Source organism: Trichomycterus rosablanca, chromosome 2 (assembly GCF_030014385.1).
Source record: "Trichomycterus rosablanca isolate fTriRos1 chromosome 2, fTriRos1.hap1, whole genome shotgun sequence".
NCBI lineage: Eukaryota > Metazoa > Chordata > Actinopteri > Siluriformes > Trichomycteridae > Trichomycterus > Trichomycterus rosablanca.
In genome coordinates this window covers 63,807,327-63,831,510 of record NC_085989.1, presented here as the reverse complement: position 1 = coordinate 63,831,510, position 24,184 = coordinate 63,807,327, and the positions used below count along the sequence as shown (strand labels likewise).

General features: G+C 38.8%; 1 protein-coding gene and 1 long non-coding RNA gene across 6 annotated transcripts in view; one reads left to right on the top strand and one right to left on the bottom strand.

The window, feature by feature from the left end:
• Positions 1-9,541, bottom strand: part of LOC134309287 (uncharacterized) — a 31,960-nt gene extending 22,419 nt beyond the window's left edge. The window contains exons 1-8 of one of the 5 annotated variants that reach the window (XM_062990949.1): positions 9,386-9,541; positions 7,073-7,150; positions 5,493-5,561; positions 5,297-5,353; positions 5,094-5,156; positions 4,919-4,945; positions 4,593-4,816; positions 1,189-1,324 (exon numbers count right to left, since the gene is read on the bottom strand). In XM_062990949.1, the coding sequence (XP_062847019.1) occupies positions 1,265-1,324; positions 4,593-4,816; positions 4,919-4,945; positions 5,094-5,156; positions 5,297-5,353; positions 5,493-5,561; positions 7,073-7,150; positions 9,386-9,473 (666 nt within the window). In that variant the 5' untranslated portion in view covers positions 9,474-9,541 and the 3' untranslated portion in view covers positions 1,189-1,264. Of the gene's footprint in view, positions 1-1,188; positions 1,325-4,592; positions 4,817-4,918; positions 4,946-5,093; positions 5,157-5,296; positions 5,354-5,492; positions 5,562-7,072; positions 7,603-8,341; positions 8,548-9,385 lie in introns of those variants that run through there. The other 4 variants (XM_062990951.1, XM_062990950.1, XM_062990953.1 and 1 more) reach the window with 4 other exon arrangements.
• A 1,656-nt stretch (positions 9,542-11,197) lies between these two features.
• Positions 11,198-22,854, top strand: LOC134300320 (uncharacterized). The gene is made up of 4 exons (XR_010007341.1): positions 11,198-11,284; positions 11,734-12,396; positions 18,446-18,545; positions 20,465-22,854. It is a non-coding gene; the product is annotated as an uncharacterized LOC134300320 (long non-coding RNA).
• The last annotated feature ends 1,330 nt before the right edge of the window (positions 22,855-24,184 follow it).

The window sequence follows — 24,184 nt, the reverse complement described above, 5'->3', positions numbered from 1 at the left end:
ATAGATTCAGATCTTTCCTTTGATACACACATTAATAATATTACTAGAGTTGCTTTCTATCATTTGCGTAATATCTCTAAAATAAGAAATATACTATCTGTTAATGACGCCGAAAAACTGATCCATGCATTTATAACTTCTCGGTTAGATTATTGTAATGCTCTTCTAACTGGATGCTCTGGTAGATCCATAAACAAACTCCAGTTAGTTCAAAATGCAGCAGCTCGAGTGCTAACTAGAACTAAAAAATTTGATCATATTACTCCTGTTCTATCATCTCTACACTGGCTGCCAGTTAAATTCTGCATTGATTACAAAATACTTTTACTAACCTATAAAGCGCTACATGGTCTGGCTCCACAGTATCTGAGTGAACTTATTAATCACTACAACCCAGCACGTCCACTTCGTTCACAAGATGCAGGGTTACTTATAGTTCCTAAAATTAAAAAGACCACAGCTGGTGGAAGAGCATTTTCTTACAAAGCTCCACAACTCTGGAATAATCTTCCTGCCTCTGTTCGGGATTCGGACACAGTCTCAATGTTTAAGTCTAGACTGAAAACATATTTATTTTCTCAGGCTTTTGATTAGTATAGACAAAGGCGCAGAGCTTGGGGGTTCTTGGTCATAGAAACTTGTGGTGATCAGGGATGTTGGGTTGCTGTCGTTCTGCCTCTCTTATCCGATCACTCAGGTTTGATGACGGTGGGGAGATGGGCGCTGATGTCCTATGAAAGCCTTCATGACCCTGTTACCTGCTCGCTCTCCCTTTTAGTTATGCTGTAATAATTAGGGCTGCCGGAGTCTAAAACTCTCTGTAAAACTGTTTTACTCAACTAGCATTGTACATTATTAACTACATTCTTTGTTGTTTTACTCCAAAGGCATTCTGATGGAAACCTGTTTACCTGCCGAGGTTAAGGATTAAAGTCGAGACTGCCGTGACAACTATGCTGCTCCTGCCGGATGTGACGGGTCTGGAGTAACTTCACCAAGAATGACAAGAAATCACTACAGACTTTATTGAAAACTAGAGCGAAGAACAACTCTATTATTATTTATCTTTTTATCTATTTATTACCAGTTATAACTTTTAGATCATTTAATTCTGTGTTTGTATGCTCTGTGTAAATCGTGTATTTATTTAAAGTATCCTCCAGACCACCCAAGAAGGATGGGCCCTGCTGAGTCTGGTTCCTCTCAAGGTTTCTTCCTGTAATTTTCAGGGAGTTTTTCCTTGCCACAGTCGCCCTCGGCTTGCTCAACAGGGGTTTTTGTATCTATTGGTCCTGGATTTTGTGAAGTTGCTTTGAGACAATGTCTGTTGTAAAAAGCGCTATATAAATAAAGTTGACTTGACTTGACTTGACATGTGTATAATTATGTGTATAATTATGTGTATAATTATGTGTATAATAGTGTGTAAGGGGGCTCTGATTGATGACATGGTTGCCCTCAGACTCCGAGTTACTCGAAGTCTAAGGGAGCCGCCCTCCTTTTCTGAATTGCTGAGAGAGATTCGGGAAGAGGAGGTATGGGGCCAGGCCCGGGAGAAGGTGAAAGCTCGTGTCTTCACCGCGTCTGCCCATGCGTTGGAGAAAGATGTGGAGTTAGACCAGTTGAGAAATGAGGTAAAAGTGTTGTCGGGTCAGGTGTCGGGGCTGTTGAAGGTGGCGGCCATTAAGTCAACGTCTGGTGAGTCCCTTGGACGGACAGAGACTCGGCGGCAGCCCGGGTCAAATGACGTGCCGGTAGACAGGGCTAGATCCTCAACTACACCAATGGACATTTTTTGCTATAGGTGTGGTGAGGATGGGCACCTGAGGCGAGATTGTCGAGGGGAGGAAGATCTGCGCTAGGTAACCAAGAAACTGATTGCCCGGCAGCAGGGAAACTCCCCCAGGGCCCTGTGAAGGAACGTCTCAGAGCCCCTTTGGAAGCACGTTCCAACACCTGCGCGACCACTAAGATAGCCACACCGAAAATCCCTACTGGTTTGGTGGGACCCACATCTGAAATACCTGTTAAGGTTGAAGGGATTCCCTGCTGAGCACTGTTGGATAGTGGATCCCAAGTGACCATTTTGTATAAGAGCTTCTACGATGCTCATTTGCAACATTTACCATTAGCGCCTTTGAATGACCTGGAAATTTGGGGACTCAGCTCTCAGAAATACCCATACGATGGTTACCTATCCATCAGACTGGATTTTTCTGGGGAGATTGCAGGGGTGCAGGAAGGTCTTGACACCCTCGCGCTAGTGTGTCCAGACCCTGGTTTGGGGTCTTCAGTAGCCCTTTTAGTGGGGACAAATACACAGATAGTCAGGAAACTTTTTGAGGCATGCCGAACCCAGAGTGGGGAACGGTTCCTGAGTACTATGCACATACATCCTAAGCTACGAGAGGTGTATGAGACTTTGACTATGACGGACACTGATGGGGAGGTTCCTGAACAAAGGGGGACTCTGTGGTTCGTTCAGAAGAACCCTATCACTGTACCGCTGGGTGAAGCTGTACGGGTTGTCGGCATGCCCAAGTTAATAGTTAAAGTGACTCAACCCTGGTTGCTGGTAGAGCAGCGTGATGAGATGGATAGGGTTGCAAAAGTACACGTTAGGCCAGAGGTACACCCTATGTCCACATTATCTAAGAAACGTATGTCAGTGGTGGTGCGTAATGTGACTAGTAGGCCTGTGGTGTTGAATAAAGGCAACCCATTAACCGCCACTGCTTACAACCACCCCGCGACCGACTGGTATGCTGTCCGAGGCTTCCTTTGATTTTGGGGAGTCCCCCATGCCCAGGGAGGCTAAGGACCGTCTCATTAAGGCTATGTTGCAAAGACCCAAGGTGTTCTCATGTCATGAGTGGGATGTAGGTTGTTCCCAAAGCACTCAGCATGAGATACGATTATCTGATTCGAGACCCTTCAGGGAGCGCTCCCGTCGCCTCGCTCCAGCTGACATAGAGGATGTGCGTAACCATTTGTATGAGCTTAAGGAAAATGGAATCATTTCAGATTCCAAGAGCCCTTATGCCTCCCTGATAGTGGTCGTACGTAAGAAGACAGGTAAAGTGAGGATGTGTGTGGACTATAGAACCCTAAATCAGAGAACTGTACCCGATCAATATACGGTCCCGCGGATTGAGGACGCACTTCACAGCCTATCCGGAAGCCAGTGGTTTTCGGTATTGGACTTGAGAAGTGGGTACTACCAAATACCCATGAGTGAGGCGGACAAAGAAAATTCCAGAGGGTTATTGAGTGTACGGTAGGAGATATGAATTTTCTAGAAGTCCTCGTGTACCTAGATGACCTCATAGTGTATATACTAGACCAGTCTGGTGGCCAATCTTCATTAATTGCACATTGCACCAGTAAGAGCAGAGTGTGAAGGTTCAATTAGCAGGGTAAGAGCACAGTTTTGCTCAAAATATTGCAATGCACACAACATTATGGGTGACATACCAGAGTTCAAAAGAGGACAAATTGTTGGTGCACGTCTTGCTGGTGCATCTGTGACCAAGACAGCAAGTCTTTGTGATGTATCAAGAGCCACGGTATCCAGGGTAATGTCAGCATACCACCAAGAAGGACAAACCACATCCAACAGGATTAACTGTGGACGCAAGAGGAAGCTGTCTGAAAGGGATGTTCGGGTGCTAACCCGGATTGTATCCAAAAAACATAAAACCACGGCTGCCCAAATCACGGCAGAATTAAATGTGCACCTCAACTCTCCTGTTTCCACCAGAACTGTCCGTCGGGAGCTCCACAGGGTCAATATACACGGCCGGGCTGCTATAGCCAAACCTTTGGTCACTCGTGCCGATGCCAAACGTCGGTTTCAATGGTGCAAGGAGCGCAAATCTTGGGCTGTGGACAATGTGAAACATGTATTGTTCTCTGATGAGTCCACCTTTACTGTTTTCCCCACATCCGGGAGAGTTACGGTGTGGAGAAGCCCCAAAGAAGCGTACCACCCAGACTGTTGCATGCCCAGAGTGAAGCATGGGGGTGGATCAGTGATGGTTTGGGCTGCCATATCATGGCATTCCCTTGGCCCAATACTTGTGCTAGTTGGGCCAGTCACTGCCAAGGACTACCGAACCATTCTGGAGGACCATGTGCATCCAATGGCGGTGCCGTGTATCAGGATGACAATGCACCAATACACACAGCAAGACTGGTGAAAGATTGGTTTGATGAACATGAAAGTGAAGTTGAACATCTCCCATGGCCTGCACAGTCACCAGATCTAAATATTATTGAGCCACTTTGGGGTGTTTTGGAGAAGCGAGTCAGGAAACGTTTTCCTCTACCAGCATCACGTAGTGACCTGGCCACTATCCTGCAAGAAGAATGGCTTAAAATCCCTCTGACCACTGTGCAGGACTTGTATATGTCATTTCCAAGACGAATTGACGCTGTATTGGCCGCAAAAGGAGGCCCTACACCATACTAATAAATTATTGTGGTCTAAAACCAGGTGTTTCAGTTATTTTGTCCAACCCCTGTATATATATATATATATATATATATATATATAGTGTGTGTGTGTGTGTGTGTAAGGTACAGTAAATTACCAATTTTTGCTTGAAGATCTTGTTTTGAAGATAGACTTTGAAGTCATTCAAGGCCTGAATGCTTTCCAGTGGAAGTCCATCTTCTTCCTCTTTATCTGCTGGTGCAGGTGGCATCTTCAGGCTGCTGTTACCCAAAAAGGGGCCTCTTTGGGTAATAACAGAAGTGAGATGCTGGACCTGGAGCTGCAGTTCCCCCAGCATCTCTAAGATGGCCCTCTCTGCTGCTGGGAAGTCACATAATAATATCATGGTTATTCACACATCTTTATTAGATCAATAAATAAGACAATTAAGAATTTTATAAAATAGAATTTACTTAAACTTACGTGTGCATTGACCCGGCACTAGTCGGCCTGTAGGCAGACGGACTCTAGGTGCGTTAGATATTAAACACCAAGGACAGTATATTGGTCTACTCATAAGTATTTAAGTATAGCAATAATAAGTGAGGTTAACCACAAATATAAAGTCACTGTAATTTGTGCAGTGCTGTTATCTTACCTGGTCCTGCTGACAGAATGTCACAGTGGCTTTCCAAACCAACACTTTGATTGTCTTCTGTCACTTAAGGAGAAAGGTAAGCACTTGGTAAGATTTAAGTTTGTCTTCTTAAACATGCTGAAGATCTATAGTGAAATTTTCTATTAAATTATTAAGAAACATTTTAGTTAATTGTAATGTTAATGACTGTAGATTAACCTTACTTTGTTCTGTGATGGTGGACTGTCCATCTTGACTGAGCAATTGGATTTGTGACATCACTGAAAGCAAATAATTATGCATGGGTGATTAAACTTTTTATGAATTTGTAAGGTTATGTATATTTCTCTATTTGTTTTGATAAATACTTATCAAGCAGGGGGTTTCTATGAATAGCATATATGACAAATGTGATTTTACTCTGCTGTGTTGGTTCAGTGAACCAAGCATCCTGAATTCTTCCCTGATAGGACTGGGCCTTTGACATCACTGAAAAAAAGAAATAGGTATGTACTATATTCATAATTTAAATTTGTTATTCTAAGTTTGTTTTATTGTGGACTGAAATTAAAACTGCACTTCAGAACTTTTATTAGTTGGACAGGATAAAAGGAAAAAAATACTGTAAGCTCTCTTAAATCTAGTCATTTCCACAGCATGAAACATTTTTGTTCCATTGCTTAATTGAATTTATTTAAATATGTTAAACTTGTTTTATTAATTAGTAGGAGAATATCTCAGTTTCAACATTTGATATGTTTTCTTGGTACTATTTTCAATTAAAAATACAATGTAAATAATTTGCACATCATTGTATTCTGTTATTATTTATATGTTGCCCAGCATCCCAACTTTTTTGGAAAGTGTTGTAATGTTTTTATTAGGGCTGTCGAAGTTAACGCGATAATAACGCATTAACGCGATCTCAATTTAACGCGATTACAAAAATTAGTGCCGTTAACGCAAATTCTAGTTCATGTTGAGACTTGACTGGTAGAACCAACGTTTTAATGTCGGACTTGCCACCGTTGTTTATTTGCGGTTTGTTAAAATAATATAACCAAGCGTTGTAGTGATGCACTTGCATAATAAAGAAATAAATACACGCTATATTCACAAGTTGTCGGGAGGAAAACACTTTATTACTTCTGTTATTGTACCGGTTAGCGCACAGCTGAGTCAAGCACGCTCGTCCATGAACTATGGAAGCCCCAAAGGGTCAAAACACACTCACTTCGTGTAGAAACGTCCATACTACAGTATCTATATGTATGTATTTGCATATGTGTACTTGAGTATGTGTGTATGTATTTGCATATGTGAATATGTATGTATATGGGTATTTACATGTGTGAATATGTATGTATATGGGTATATATGTGCATGTACTGTATATATGTGGCTATATTGGCCTAATTGTGCAATATTGTCACGTCACTTTACTATTTAATAATCTGATAGTTTAATTACTATTCAATTTTCACACTAGCAATATACCTCATGCATCATTACAGTTATTCATTTTATGTAAATAATAAGAAAGACTCGGTTCTATTTTTTTTCTGTTTGCTTTTGTTTTGTTTTTGTACTGTTAATTATTTGTTGTATTATGCTACTGGGGCTTTAATTTCCTTCAGGATCAATAAAGTATCTATCTATCCATCCATCCATCCATCCATCCATCCATCTATCCATCTATCTATCTAACCATTGTCACGATACAACCACAGAAAAGTCTGTTACAAAAACTCCCTTACAGTTTTCTCTTGTCCCAGCAGTTTTTAACATAAGCACATTTAGCATAAAATGTGTTCACCATTTTAATTTTAACATTTCACTTAAAAATCCTTCTTTTCTATAACATTTACACAGATTTTTTAAAATGCGATTAATCGCGATTAACTACATGAAATTCTGAGATTAATCGCGATTAAAAATTTTAATCGTTTGACAGCCCTAGTTTTTATATATTTAATTTCTTCATTTTCAATGAACTTTACCTTGTCTAGATTCTGGGAAGGAGGTTTCATCCGAGTATCCCTGAACATTTGTCTGGAAGCACTCATCCTGTGACATCACTCTTCTTCTTCTTCTTCTTTCGGCTTTTTTCCCTTTTTCAGGGGTCGCCACAGCGAGTCATCCTCATGATCGCTCATTGATTTGGCACAGTTTTTACGCCGGATGCCCTTCCTGACACAACCCTCCCTAATTTATCCGGGCTTGGGACCGGCACTACAATGCACTAGTGCATCTAGCGGCTAGGTATCTATAGGACAATTCAGTGTTTCCAATTAACCTGGTGGCATGTTTTTGGACTGTGGGAGGAAACCGGAGTACCCGGGGGAAACCCACGCGGACACGGGGAGAACATGCAAACTCCGCACAGAAAGGACCCGGACCGCCCCACCTGGGGATCGAACCCAGGACCTTCGTGTTGTGAGGCGACAGTGCTACCCACTAAGCCACCGTGCCGCCCATCCTGTGACATCACTAAAAAATCATAATTTGGTAAGTACACTGTCCATTTTAAAAACCTGCTTTTTTCAATATGCGTTTATGCGTGATGTTTGAAATACTAAGCTTCTATAAATATGATGGAACTGAAAAAAAATGATTTTATTTTTCTCTGGGCATTGGTTATATTATTATAGACTAGCTTTGCACTGCTTAGTCCTCAAACAGTTTAACAAACACATTCTTAACAGTATCTAACTAATTATAGTGAATATTAACAATCTTCAGCATGAGATTTCTAATAAACGCCCAGTAATACTTGTGGAAATGTGAAATATCATAAGCTTTAAAGCCAGTGTTGTGTTTTAAAGATTTGCCAGGCTTTTCCCAGTCTTTCAAACTATATTTTATTCAGGCAATGGAATGAAAAGATTTAAGTCTTCTGAGCTATTGTGTTTCCTAAAATTTAAGGGGCCCTATAAGGTGGTATAAGTATATAAACAAGATTCAAAATTTATTTTTATTATTATTTTATCAAAATAAGGCTGAGGGTCTTTTTTTTTTTTTGTTGCTGTTTTTTTTTTTTTGTTGTTTTTTGGTGATGTCACAAAAATGCCAGGCGCATGTATGTATCTGTTCAGCCTTCAGCCATTTAGACCCATCTAGTCCAGCTCAAGTTGCAAAGAGTGTTACATCTTGGCTGTTTTTTTTTCAATAAATTCAAATGGCTTTTTAGGTCTAAAAAGTAAAAGAAAAATCAAATAGAAATCTTTATGAAGTACTACACAATGTTGTGTGACATGTTATAAAATTACTTTCGTTTTCGTGGGGAATCATTGTCTGAATTTAAATCCGAGGTCTCGCAGGATATTCTCCATTTCTGGACGACCTTGTCCAAACAATCTGTAATATATTTTGCATGCAGACAATTAAATGCATAATATACAGTCATGGGAAAAAGTAAGTACACCCTCTTTGAATTTTATGTTTTTATGTATCAGGACATAATATAAATCATCTGTTCTTCATCAGGTCTTACCATTATATAAATACAACCTCAGATAGACAATAACACATAACAAATTACACCATCTCATTATTTATATAAAAAACTAGATCAAAATACAAAAAAGCAGTGTGTGAAAAAATAAGTACACCCTTACTGTTTCTAAAGGAATTAAGAGGGTATTTATCAGTCAGGTTCTGCTAATCAAATGATCTTGATTAACTGATGATTAGTAAGTGTGATCACGTCTATAAAATCAGAAGTTTTGGCACTTATTGTGGTCTGGACCATTCAGGTGTGTATAAACACAATACCAAGTAGGAAAGACATCAACAATGATCTTAGACAAAGAATTGTTCCTGCTGATTATTCTGGGAAGGGTTATAAAGCCATTTCCAAATCTGAAGTTCATCGTTCTACAGTAAGAAAGATCATTTACAAGTGGAAAACATTCAAGGCAGCTTCCCAGTAGTAGACGTCCCTGCAAGTTGACCACGAGATCAGACTGTGCAATGCTCTGAGAAATTGCAAAACATCCAAGAGCTTCATCTAAGACTCTGCAGGCTTCGGTTAGCATGTTAAATGTTCAATTTAATGACTGTTCAACTAAAACAAAAAGACTGAACAAGTTTGGCCTGCTGGAAGGGTTTCTGAAAGAAAATGTTCTCTCTTTAAAATGAACATGACAAAACAGATTAAGTTTGCAAAGTTGCATCTGAAATAAACCACAAGATTTCTGGAACAATGTCCTGTGGACAGACGAAACCAAAATTGAGATATTTGGCCAAAATTCACAACGGCACATCTGACAAAAAACAAACACAGCATATCAGCACAAACACCCCATACAAACTGTCAATCATGGTGGTGAAGGGGTGACGATTAGGGGTTTGTGTTACAGTCACAGGATCTGGACAGATTACAGCCGTTGAGTCGACCATGAACTCCTCTTGAAACCAAAGTATTCTAGAGTTAAATTTGAGATCATTTACAAATGAATGGACACAAACCTCAGTGAACTGAAGTAATGTTGTAAAGAAGAGTGGAGTAAAATTCCTCCAGAACGATGTTAGAGACTGATAAAGTCATACAGAAAACCATTACTACAACTTATTACTAATAAATGAGATTCTACATGCCATTCATTCATGGGGTGTACTTATTTTTTCACATACTGCTTTTTCTATTTTGGTCTAGTGTTTTTATACAAATGAATGAATGAGTGTAATTTATTATGCATTATTGTTTATCTGAGACTGTATTTATATTTTAAGACCTGATAAGAAATAGATGGTTTTTATTATGTCTGAATACACAAAACCATAGAATTCACATACAGTACAGACCAAAAGTTTGGACACACCTTCTCATTCAAAGATTGTTCTTTTTTTTCATGACTATGAAAATGGTAGATTCACACTGAAGGCATCAAAACTATGAATGAACACATGTGGAATTATATACTTAACAAAAAAGTGTGAAACAACTGAAAACATGTTTTATATTATAGTAGCCACCTTTTGCTTTGATTACTGCTTTGCAGTAGAGTACATCCGTTCACCTTTTCTGCGCCGCACAAAGACACGGTGGTTGGAACCAAAGATCTCAAATTTGGACTGATCAGACCAAAGCACAGATTTTCACTGGTCTAATGTCCATTCCTTGTGTTCTTTAGCCCAAACAAGTCTCTTCTGCTTGTTGCCTCTCCTTAGCAGAGGTTTCCTAACAGCTATTTTACCATGAAGGCCTGATGCACACAGTCTCCTCTTAACCGTTGTTCTAGAGATGTGTCTGCTGCTACAACTCTGTGTGGCATTTACCTGGTCTCTAATCTGAGCTGCTGTTAACCTGCGATTTCTGAGGCTGGTGACTCGTATGAGCTTATCCTCCGCAGCAGAGGTGACTCTTGGTCTTCCTTTCCTGGGGCGGTCCTCATGTAAGCCAGTTTCTTTGTAGCGCTTGATGGTTTTTGCGACTGCACTTGGGGACACTTTCAAAATGTTCCCAATTTTTCGGACTGACTGATCTTCAGTTCTTAAAGTAATGATGGCCACTCATTTTTCTTTACTTAGCTGCTTTTTTTCTTGCCATAATACAAATTCTAACAGTCTATTCAGTAGGACTATCAGCTGTGTATCCACCTGACTTCTGCACAACACAACTGATGGTCCCAACCCCATTTATAAGGCAAGAAATCCCGCTTATTAAACCTGACAGGGGACACCTGAGAAGTGAAAACCATTTCAGGTGACTACCTCTTAAAGCTCATCAAGAGAATGCCAAGAGTGTGCGAAGCAGTAATCAAAGCAACAGGTGGCTACTTTGAAGAACCGAGAATATAAAACATATTTTCAGTTGTTTCACACTTTTTTGTTAAGTATATAATTCCACATGTGTTAATTCATAGTTTTGATGCCTTCAGTGTGAATCTACAATTTTCATAGTCATGAAAATAAGTCATGAACTCTTTGAATGAGAAGGGTGTGTCCAAACTTTTGGTCTGTACTGTATAATGTACATAATACAGATAATGTTTATCTAATCAATATTCTTATACATTTTAGATTACCTGAGCTGCAAAGGATACAAGCTTGGTGCTGTGTCCATCCTCTGCTCACATTTGGGACCTCACTGCCTCGGATACTTTTTAGAAGTTTGGCTTTGTCTGTGTATGGAGGCCACCATGATATGCCCTCATGGTACCACTCTGCTGCCACCGGGCTTGTTGTTCCCTCATCCACAAATTCAACCAGTAGGTACATTCCTATCATACAGGGATCTATCATGCTACTCATATGTCATGAAAACTATAAAAAAAAAAAAAAACTTGATTATAAGAAAATTTAAAAAAACTCAGTGGGGATGAAAAGGGAGGTTCTGGTAGCAAATTTCTCATGAACTGGTATGCAGAAGGGGACAAGATACAAATTTCATCTTATATGGCAAAACAAATGCCTTCTGTTGAACTTCTGAAAATGTGCAATATTCAGTGGCCCCTGAGACCTTGTCTATTAAGTAGATGCCAAGTGTGGCTGAGGAAAGAGGGTATTCGAAGAATGATTCCTGTTCGAGAAAACAGCAGTATGCAATGTAGACCTCATTTCCATGGGAGAAAATATTTTTCACTCTGGCAACTTTGTTGTTGATGTAAATAAAGCTGTTGGCTTCATCTAATCTCACTGAGAAACTCTGTGTCCTCAGTTCGCGATACTGACTGGCTGTTTGGATGGACCTGGGAAGTGGACCACATGCATGAACTTTGTATAATCCCATTCTTTTCCTATTTCGATTCAGTTTTTTGGGCCTCTCTGACAGTCTTCTAATGACCTGACTGAGTGGGAAGCCAGGTTTTCTAATTAGCTTTTTAATCTGGTGAAGGAAAGATTCAAATTTAAATGCACTAAAATTATCGAGTGCACCATGTATTTTTACATCTTGTGCCAAGTGAACAAGGTTGTGTACATTGTAAGACATGAACTTTTCCCCATAGAGCTCTTGAAAGTGTTTCACAAATAAAACCAAAATGTCATTAGCATACTCAAGATGGTCTCGGAGTAGCTGTTTGCTGGATAAAATGAACACTCCCACAAAAAGTAGAAGAAAGTTTTGGTATGCTGTTGTAATGAGTGTGCTATTTAAAAGAACAGGCCCACTGTACAACAAAAACTGCCGGAACTCAGTAGCTTTCCACCTGTCTAACTCTCTTACAGACCTTGGTTGTCGCGAGAATTCCAAGGGAACATTTTTACGGATTTGCTGAAGTCTGCTTGAAAGGTTGTCAACAGTAGAGGCAGGCAGTCTGCAGGACAAAGGACCCCGTAGCCACAACAAAAGGAGCCTGCGCATAACACCAAGGCACACAAGGTGCATATAGTCTAATGGAAAGCCTGTTACCATTTTCAGTGATGTTCTTTGCAGTGGTGTGGGACCATGATGATGTTCTTCATCTATTTGAGCCCTGAATGACTCATCTGTTCTCAGTAAAGCATCAATTTCAGGAAAAACAACTCGATTCTCAATATACTTCCCCTCTTGGGTACATTTCCCACAGCCACTATAGCCAGAGTGACCTTTTATGTTTTTCACAAAGGCGCATGCCGGAGCATCACAAACTACTGTAATTAAATCCTTTTTCCAGATTAGAAATGTCTGACACAAAATCTTCTAGGAAGGCATCCAGGGATCCTGGTTTTTGGTTGCCACAAAACAAACCTATTATGACTGGGTCATGTTTTGGAAGATTTTCAATAATTCCTAGAATTGGCCAAAACTGTGTGGTGGAACTCTTGAATAAAGGTAAACCATCAATATTGACCTGGAGGTTCAGAAGGTGTGTTTCTTTATGACATGCTTGTGTTCTTCTAAGAGATGTGTAATAGCTTCAAGCACACCAAAATGGTAATACTGTCCCCCAGCAATATCTTTGCAGGTCATTTTTGTAGAACGAACAGTTCCAAGCAATGTTCTTGCATCATGAGGGAGTTTTGGGTGGTAATCTGCCAGGATCTTTAGGAGACTGTTTAAAGCAGAATGTGTAACATTTTGCTCAACAGCCCATAATGCCAGTCTACTATGCAGAGAGGCTTGGACTTCTGAATCTGAGTCTGTGTCTGATTCTGTTTCTGTGAGTTCAAAGGCATCAAAAAATTCCTTGTTGTCCTCATTGGACAAACAGTCTTCAATTTCCTCAGTATTTTGTTCCTGCCTTTGATATGGACTCCCACAGCCCAGTTCATTTACATAGACAGAAATTAATTGTTCATTAACTCTGGCTTTGGATTTTCTTCTTATTGTCCAATATAAGGGTGTTGTGAAAGCCATACTGAGAATTTAAAAAGACCAAACATGAAACATAAAATAAATGTTTTAAACAGTCTTCTGTTCCATCTTGACAATGGTTACTTACTGGATGCAGATGAAAAACTTCACAGGATAATCACAGAATTGGAAATCTGTTTTAAGAGAAATATATTAATTATAACAAAAACTATAGTATTACTTATGTCATGCTCCGTTACTGTAGAACATAATTGTAGAACTTCACTATTTAAGTTATAACTCAAGTATTTCAAGAACAGAGTCATAATATTTCAAGATTAAAATAATTATTTTAAGATTAAACTTAAAATTTCGAGAATGTGAAATCACTGTGGACTACCCAACAGCATTTTATGGTAGTGTGTGAGGCACACGGAAACATTCTACTAAAAGGCTCAGGTATTGAATCCGCAAAAGAACTGGATTCTAAAATAAATTACACATCATTTACTGATGTTTAATCACAAACCTGACCGAGGAAAGTGTTAGTAATATTATCAGAAAACCCCAATGCAGCCCTAAAGATGGTCATGTGTTTTTACGGTTAGAATTTGGATTCTGGTAGTCCAATGATGCTCTAAATATTACACATTTATTCTCAAACTATTACAGCTTTAATCTCAAAATAATTATGACTTTGATCTCATTACGATTTTAAACTTTAAATTTTTTGGACTTTAGTATTAAATATTTTGATAATCTTGAAGTAGAGCTTAATCACAAAATATTATTTTCTTTCTTGATATCTTTTATTTTGACCCTAACTGACCCTAAAACACTATTTCAATAAACTTCTTCAGTTTGTAAGTTTTGTTTGTTGTAATGGGATTGATGGCAGACGTGGGTGTGGTTAGACCTGTAGCCCCCCTAAAAAAGTGAGAAAAAGAAAGACTTGTCTGTTATATTTAGGGTGGACAATGTGTATTTAACTGTTGTGGATAACATACTAGTCATAATTATTTTATTCACTTGGGCCAATCCATTAAATTATTCTGGAGCATTTTCTGAATGTAGGCAATGTGTTCCCAAAACATTTTAAATAGTCTCTAACAAAACATAAAGATTTTATTTGTTTTATCTGTGATGAACAAGTAAACGTAGATTTATTGTAAGAGGTTTTGCCCAGATGGGATTCCACAGCGCTTCTTCAGATATAGGCGCGCATATTTTCTAAGCTCCAGCGCATCTGTTACTGATTGACCCGCTCTCCCTCACCAAAGCTCACTAAGTGTGAGTGATCTTGGCTAATCGCCTCTCTTTGTCTTCCTCCAAGTCCCTGCTATTGGTTTGCAGAAGTGTCAATCACTTCTTCTGACCCAGAGTTGTAAGCGAATCCCTGGCCAGAGCGCACTGCACATAACAATATTGCATCTCAATTTTTTTTTACCCTTTTAATTAAATCACAAAATTCTATCTATTAAAATGTAAAAAATATTCGAACATTTTATATTATTTACATATTTAATTTGCATATGGGACATCAATTTAGTCCCGCCCTCAGCTCGCTGGTCCGATGGGCGTAGTTTGGTGATTGGTGGTTCTGGATGTCAGTCAGATCTTTCTCTGAAAGTAGGCGCTTCTTGTCTGCAGTGAGCTGTAAACAGTTCGTCCACGTGTGGGAGCAGAACGGGGGATGGTCGTGGATTTTTCCTCCTCTGTTATCAGATGAGGTGAGTCTTTCATGTTGTTGAACTTTATAAAGTAGTGGCACGTAATTAAGCTTTAAGAAATGTCGGTAATGTGTTAAGTTCTTGTTTAAATGGTAATTGTCCAGTGTATGTCAGTGATATTGTGCTGAACGTGAGCAGCCCAGCTGTTTAGCCTGTTGGAGTCAGACACGTTGGACATTTAGTTTAAAGCGTGTGTTTAAACTGTGCCTAATGTTTTACTACTGAACATCTTAGAGCTTAAGAGCATTTACAGTGTTCCGTTTTGTTGGTGCTCCATGGTCAACTAATAAATCACGACTCTGAGTCGACTCAGTGTTAACCACGGCACCACGCATCGCGGACCAAAGCGGGATCCACGATTCCGTTACACTTTACAATAGCAACAGTAATCGGCGTAGAGGAATCGACTCCTCTGGCGATCGGTGTAGAGGAATCGACTCCTCTGAATTATATATTTCGAGAATTAATAAAATATTAAACGTTTAATAATGTTGTTCCTCTCAAACTGAAAATGAAAAATATTGTTTGGTATTTTATTTACCACAACAATCCATCTGTGTTAGCCTCAAAGCTAACTCAAGTTAACCTGGTTAATCTAAAAAGATTTATTTTATTCTGATTAATATACCGGTATATTATATTGTTTTGTCACCCATTATAACATATTAATTTTTCATATCTTGTGTTTTATTTTATTTATTTCTTACCTCTAAACTCTGCTCTGGTAAACTCCTTAAAGCCAGAAATAACGAACTGACGGTTAAAAACGGCTTTTTAAACCCTCAAACTGCGCGAGACTGCTAGCGCGTGCAGTCACTTTCACACTTTCCCGCCGCCCTCCTCAGGGTGTTCAGTCTAGTAAATATAATCAGCTACACTGTATGGACAAAAGTATTCTTTTATAACACCCCATTCTAAATCCATAGACATTTATATATAGTCTGTTCCCCTCTGCAGCTATAACAGCTCCCATTCTTCTGGGAAGGCTTTCTACAAGAGTGTGTCTGTGGGAAATGTATCAGATCATATAGCATCTGTGAGATCAGACAGTGATGTTGGATGAGAGGACCTGGCTCACAATCTTAATTCTAGTTTATCCCAGCAGTGTTTGAGGGGGTTGAGGTCAGAGCTCTGTATGGGCATTCACTAAGTGCTTGATTTTATACACTATATGGACAAAAGTATTGGGACACACTTCTTAATCACTAAATTTAGGGGGTTTGTTCAGTCCCATTGCCACAGGTATATAAAATCAAACACCTAGTGAATGCCAGGAGAATGAGTGCACAGTGTCAACCCAGTTTGGTGGAGGAGGGATAATGTTATGGGGTTTTTCAGGGCTTGGTCTAGGCCTGGGAATGAGAATTCTTAATGCTTCATTACACCAAGTCATTTTGGACAGTTATTTGGTTTCAACTTTGTGGGAACTGTTTGGAGAAGGCTCTTTTCTGTTTGTACATGACTGTGTCCCAGTGTACAAAGAAAGGTTCATAAAGGCATGGTTGGGTGAGTTTGGTCTGGAAGAACGTGATTGGTCCACACAGAGCTCTGACCACAACCCCATCGAACACCTTTGGGGGGAAATGGAGAATGGAGATTGTGAGCCATGTCTTCTTGTCAATCACTTCCTGACCTCACAAATGCTCTTATGGATGAATGGACAATAATTCCCACAGACACACTCAAATCTTGTAGAAAGCCTTCACAGTGGGATGTCATGAATTCTCCTGTAGGTGTAATATGTAGGTGTCCAAATACTTTTGTCCCTATTTGGTGTATATGTAGGATTTAGAGCAGCTAGACCAAGGTATGCTTCATTGCATTTGATCAGGAGGAGAAACTTTTACTTGCTACAGGGGATGAGGCTATATTTAACACGAAACAAATACATTGGGTCCTGGTTTGCTTTTATACTGGTCATATGTATTTGCAGTTGAACCAAAATTAGGGAACAAAGTGACACACAAAGTGACACGTGACAAGCCTGCAAGCATAGATGTGTTGAGTGAGACGCATTAAAGGCAGTTCAGTACGCTTGGTGGTCAATAGATTCATGTGGACTCTATACACAGACAAAACAGTGAGTTTTGGTAATCAATAGTTAATAAATACATTGATTAACAATATTTATATAGCACATCAACATGTTTACATAGTTACATCAGTATGCATTTTTTTAAAGAAAAGAGTTACCTTGGTTAAAGAGCATTTATCCATGTATGAATGTATGTATTTATTCATGTATTTGATTGATTGATTGATTGATTGATTGAGTACTTTATTAATCCCCGAAGGGAAATTGTGGTGTCGCAGCAGCAATAACAATTATGACAAAAAACATCACACAGTGACATTACAATGAGGTAAATAAAGAATCAAAAAATTAGTACAAATGTAAATACAAGTAAGATATAAAATCTAAAAATATAGATATAAAATCTAAAAATATACATATATGAAGAAAATAAAATAAAATAAAATAAAAAATAAAAATAATAAAATAAAATAAAATATAATAACATAAAAAATAATAATATAATATAAAAACATCTAACAGGACAAGAACAAAAGAAACTAAAAAGGGGGGGGGGGGGCTGAAGGTGCAGTTACAGACGTTGTGCAATTTGAAATTTTTAAATAAAAACTAAAAACTAAAAACAGTACCCTGTGCAAATTGTAGTTTAATTGTCTTTTGTGGGTGTTATAGGTTCTGAGTCCTTCTCTTGCACCAGTGAGAGTTATTATAGGTTGCCACCGCTGTGGGCAGAAATGACTTCCTATAGCGCTCTTTGTTGCAGCGAAGTTGGCGGAACCTTCCACTGAAGGCACTTTGCTGTTTAATCAGCAGTATTTAGTATTTTGTATTTAGCAGTGGCCCTAATATGCTGTCGTAGCAAACATACCTTTCTCCAACAAAACAGTTGCATAGTGAAGACACAAGTGTGCTCGGGCCCAGAACATAGCAGTGTGCACAGGGGAAAAGGGAGTACAATCATTCTCTGGTATTGTACAAGGCAACAGCGCCTAGTGTGAGTGCACCTTTATGTTCTTAAACTTGGTATGGTTGTCAAAAGAAGTCATATCCTAATTTTTATTGATATATATAACTGAGGGTCTGTGTAATCTTAACTTACTGACTAGTGTAAACTTTGACTTTTAAATACAACAGAATTGACTTGCAGGTGCCAAAATTGACTTGCAGGTGCAGAAATCTGCTATTAAAAGGGAAACATTCAAACGCCTCATGTCTAGACAGGACATGACACATTAAAACACATTTATATATCTGTGCACACACACACATGTGCCTTGTCCTTGTTTTTACTATGCACTTATTTACCATTCATCATAAATTCATTAAATGAATGTCTCATGAACTTAAACAGTTTGTCTGTGCTCTTTCCTCTGCGTTGTCCTGCATATAGTCTCCACCATGGTTTGTTGTGCTGCCTGGAGATGCTCCTGTCGCTCAGAGTGACTGACACACATCTTAACATTACCAGAGATTACACCAACAAAAATGAGGTAATCCTATTCAAACACTGCATTTGCACTTTTTACAAACAAAAACCACAGCACTGGGAAGCTTAAAGTTTGATTTATTTAAAGTAAGGAATAGGGAAAGGTCATTGGGATCTGTTAAAAAAAATATAGACAAGAAAAAAAGCAAAAGCAGCACTAAAATAATAAAGAACAATAATGCTGCTCTCAAACAAAGTGAATTGGGGACAAATCATTTAAAGACCACTTTTTCAAAAGGACCAAATTGAGGCATTAGTCAGACTAAACACAAAAGGGACGAAATAGATCAATCACTTTGCTGCTGGTCCAACAGGTTACAAGACCCTGCAGGTAGTGCAGGGTTCCTCTACCAAGAATAAGAGCCCTGCAAAGATGGCTGCAGGGTGTTAGAACTGGGCCTGGTGTGTTCACAGAGGTTTTTGGTTTTCTAAAACTGAAGGTAAATGGATTGACATAACTTGAAATGGAATTGCAGCCACAGCAAATGTTGAATTTTAATCTAGCCATGGTCCACTTGGCAGTCTGTAGCATCACTGTGGCATCACTGCTCCTTCACCATGCAGCACCCAGTGCTCCTACAGTAGGTTATTAATATACACCATCAAGATTGCTTAAGTATAACTTACATTTAATATAGTAATATTTTTGTACTGAGCATGAGCTTCCCATAAAGCCTGTTATGATAAATTGTTTAAGACGTTTAACTCGCCTTGTATTTTCAGTCTCACTAACTTTTTCTTTTTCCTTTGTTATTAATTTAAAATCAGATGAGTTGCAACATAAGGTGATAGTCAAGAGAATCACAATGCCTACAGCATAATAAATAGGCTGTTTGTGGTTAATGTGTTGCATACTTTATTCAGTATACTAGCCTTATTTGTTAATGTTCCCTAAATTGACTAATTTAGTATGGGATAATTCACTAAGATGTGTTAATGCACAGATATTCAGTCTTATGCTTTAAATATTTTACCCTTTGAATGTGCATCACTCCATGCTCCACCACTGGAGAGCCCTATTTTTTACACACTGGGGTAAAAAATGTGACCCGTTGGAGTGATATTTTATATTTTAATATTTATTATTTTCACAAAACAGAATTAAACAAATGTGAAAATAATGACAGGCAATCACAGTTTATAGGTATTACCAGACTTAATGTTTTATGTGTCAAATATATGACTTAAAGATATTGCTAGAATTGAAAAACTATACAGGCGAGTCTCGCTTCAGCATCTGTCTGTGAGGAGTTTGGAGCTTCTCCCTGTGTCTGTGTGGGTTTTCGCCAGGTGCTCTGGTTCCCTCCCTGCTCCTGAAAAACACAAAGGGTAGGCTTATTGGATACACGTAATTGCCCCTCGGTGTGTGTGTGTGTGTGGTATGTGGTATATGTATTCCTGCTTTGTGCTGAGTGATTCCGGGTGGGCTCCGGACAAACCACCACTCTGACGGACTAAGCAGATGAGAAAATGTCTGACTGACTATCAGAATACACTGCTGTATTGCTTTTCAAAGATTATTGCCCTAATTTTAGTTTTTCTATTAGTTCAACCCTACTAAAAACAAGTTTGGCGTAAAGGACTGCCTGAAAGATCAATCTGAGGTGCTGCATGCAGTACATGTGATGTTTAAGGAACTAAACCACTTAATGTTTGGTTATTATGTAATGTGTACAGCAAATATACTGTCTTCTGTAACTTGATCTATTGAGCTATTTTAGCTGAAACACTCATTTGTTGTGTATATATTGTGTAAAACAAAAAACCAGATCTGATGCCACTGCAGCAGGACAGTACAGCAATAACAATATGGCAGTGTTCGTCATAACCTAATTTGGTGATGTTTTCTTCACTTGGCTTTGTCTACCATTGTTTTGCTTAACAACACTCAACTTATTCTTTCTTTTCTTCCTTTTGACACAGGTTTTGGCTCGAATCTCAGCATGTACAACGGACATCATCTTATGGAGCAGCAGCTTAAGTTGTCTTCAACCTTCAAAAGTTCAAACACATCACTTCCCTCCTGTGTACCCTTCCCTGGCTTCCTGTAGCAGCCTCCCCTTGAGTGAACAGCAGAATGACTGTCTTAGAACAGAGTCAAACTAACCAGGTTGTGTTCCAAACTGCATGGAAGGAGAGTCTCCTAAATTATAGAAAAGCTCTTAGTGCTGCTAGAGCAAAATATTTCTCCTCGCTAGAAGAAAACAAAACTAATCCTACATTTAATACTGTAGCAAAACTAACTAGGAAGACCACCACTACAGAAGCATCCACACCATCAGTATTTAGCAGCGACAACTTTATGAATTTTTTCAGTGATGAAGTTGAAAACATATGGCACAAAATTAATACTATTAATCTAAACCTGAGCAATCTGATGACAAACCAACTAGATGTCAGTATAGTTACATCAGATCAGCGTTTAGAGTCTTTTAACCCTCTCCGTGAGACCAAGTTAATTTCACTAATTTCTTGATCAAAATCGACAACATGTATACTAGATCCCGTACCCACAACTTTCCTAAAACAGATACAACTCTTTTAAAAAAGATACATTTATCTCTTAGTACTGGCTATGTCCCTAAATCATTTAAAGCAGTTATCAAACCTCTGGCAAAAAACCTAACCTAGACCCCTGCCAGTTGTCTAATTACAGACCGATATCAACCCTCCCCTTCATCTCCAAAATCCTAGAAAAGGTTGTAGCACAGCAGCTATGTTCATACCTGCATAGAAATAACATTTGTCAGTCAGGATTTAGGCCTCATCATAGCACAGAGACAGCGCTGGTTAAAGTTGTGAATGACCTGTAACTGGCCTCTGATCAGGGTTGTGTCTCCCTGCTTGTACTGCTTGACTTAAGTGCAGCTTTTGACACCATTGATCTCCTTTATAGGCTAGAAAATATTGTTGGAGTTTAGGGAACAGCCTATTTGAGTGACCGTTATCAGTTTGTAGATGTAAATGGTGAATATTCTATGCACAGTAAGGTTAAGTTTGGTGTTCCACAAGGTTCTGTTTTATGTATGTATAGATATGCTACCTCTGGTTAATATTATTCTTAAACATGGTATCAGCTTTCACTGTTATGCTGATGATACACAGTTCTATGTCTCAGCACATCCAGATGAGAGACACCAGTTTAGACTCTGGATGTTGAACAATTTTCTTTTACTAAATTATATAATAAAAAATATTAGGACCACAGGCAGCTAGAAGTAAACTTTCTGATTACATAGTAACTCTGGATGGTATTTCAGTTACACCATGTACAGCTGTTATAGACCTTGGTGTGATTATTAATTCCAGTTTTTCTTTTGAAGCTCATGTAGCTATCACCACCAGGATAGCCTTCTATCATCTTAGAAACCTTGCTAAGCTATGATGTCACTACATGACGCAGAAATACTTGTCCATGCTTTTGTTACCTCTAGGTTGGATTATTGTAATCCCTTTTGTCTGGTTGTTCCAGTAGGTGTATAAACAAACTGCAGTTAGTCCAGAATGCAGCAGCCAGAATCCTTACTAGAACCAGAAAATATGAACACATCACCCCTGTCTTATGCACACTGCACTGGCTCCCGGTCAGATTTCGCATTGACTATAAAATAATGTCTTCCGCATTTAACCCATCTGTGGCAGTGAACACGCACACACCAGTGCACCAGTCAACACACACCCAGTGTGTCGGGCAGCCATCCCCGGTGCCCATGGCACTTCAGCCATGGATCCTGGGAATTGAACCGGCAACCTTCTGGTACCAAGCCCAGTCCTCTAATTATTAGGCCAAGGCTAATTATTCGTTATTCTTATTAATTTTTCTAGTTTTGACCAGTGTAGGATGAGTCTCTTAAGGTTTCTTCCTCTTGCTCTGAGGGAGTAGTTTTCCTTGCCAATGTTTTGCTTAGCTTGTTCATTAAGGTTTGGACCAGGGTTTTTTGTAAACTACTTCGAGTCTGATTGTGAAAAGTGCTGTCATTTTCATTTTAATTTATGTAATGTATCACATCTTCCCAGCTGTATCTAATGCAACTCAAGTTCAATTTATGTTGTATTTTAACATGATTGGTTCTACCATCATTCGTAAATGTGTTTAAATCGATAAATATTTTATTCAGTCAACTCTGAACTGAAACTATATTACAGGTGGCTGTAATCTCATGCAGGCTCACTATTTTTAAGGTTACATCACGTTCTATATTGTTATATGCACATTAAACTCAATTTTTATCTGTTGTATGATGTTGACCTTATAATATTTTTATATTTTCTGCAAGTTTCCATGTAATAAAGGCTACTTGGCATCAGCTGAAGCATTTCTACAAATTCATTTTTTGTAAATCAGAAGAGAAAATTTGCCAGCATTAATAAGCCTAATGTACAAATGAAGCAAGTGTTGCTGATGGGATCATAAACAGCCACAGCAACCTTAATTATTAGCTGAAGGATTTATTTTATTGCAAACTGCTAAATGCTCAACATTACATGATAAATTATGTTTTGCTTATCAGATCATAAATGGCCACAGCAATCTTTGGTGTTAGGTGTAGGATACCATTTCCTTTAAAGAGAGTAAGCTGGGCACTATGTGAAGCTGTAATGGGCTGGCAAAGAATATTTTATATCTTAAAAATTACATATTTTACACCTGTGTATACAGTTAAAGGTGTGGAAAATGCTCTTATTGAGCTTTTTGTGTTCTTGTTGAAACAATATTTTTATTAATGCCACTGCATTCAAACTACCATTGCAGTAAAGCAACCTGATTTGTTTGTGACTGTAAATGTTGCTACTGTCTGGTTATCATTTTACACCTGACATTGATTTATTTTTTTAATGAAAGGCCACATTACATTCTCTGATACAGTGGTTGTTATAGTAACCAGGGTTGGCAGTGTACACAATATGACCAGTTACAGATTCAGATTTCTATACAGTAGCTATAGTTCATGGAACCATGCAGGGGGCAGTGCATATAAATCTAATATAGCCATTTCATTTTCTGTCCAAAACCAACAGTGAATTTCGTGTGTCTTGAGTTTATATTTATTGTTGACGATAGTATCAGTGAAAAATCTTTTTCTTATGGGTAATATTTGGCTTTACTTTTCCTGCATGTACATCTCTGCTCCTTTAAAATCGTTGATACAGTCTGATGAATAGAACCGGTGATCTTTCAGTCCCAAGCGGGCTTCTCTGACCACGGCTCCATGTGACCCTGATGCGACAGTGGAGCTGAAAACGCGATGTTCCGATCTTCAGCCGATGCACGTTGCATAGGAAAGCAAAAAGCGACACTTCCACGTTTTGCCTCCCAATATCCTACGTCTAAAAATAGAACGCGATGAATTTCCTTCACAGCGGTGTTTTACCGATGCTTCACCTACGTATTGTGCTGTCTGGGTAGGGTGTAAGCAGTTCTCTTCCAGAACCAGTAGGGGGCAGCAGTACTTCAGCAGTACTACATTACGAGTGGTTCTAGATGGACAAAAGTATTGGGACACCGCTTTTATTTTCTAATTCACGTGTTCCAGCCAAAACAATTACTAACAGGTATAAAACATCAATTATATAAGGGAAATGATGTGATTCCAACTGAGCAGCAACAGTTTAGGGAAGATTTATTCCTGTTATGGCATCACT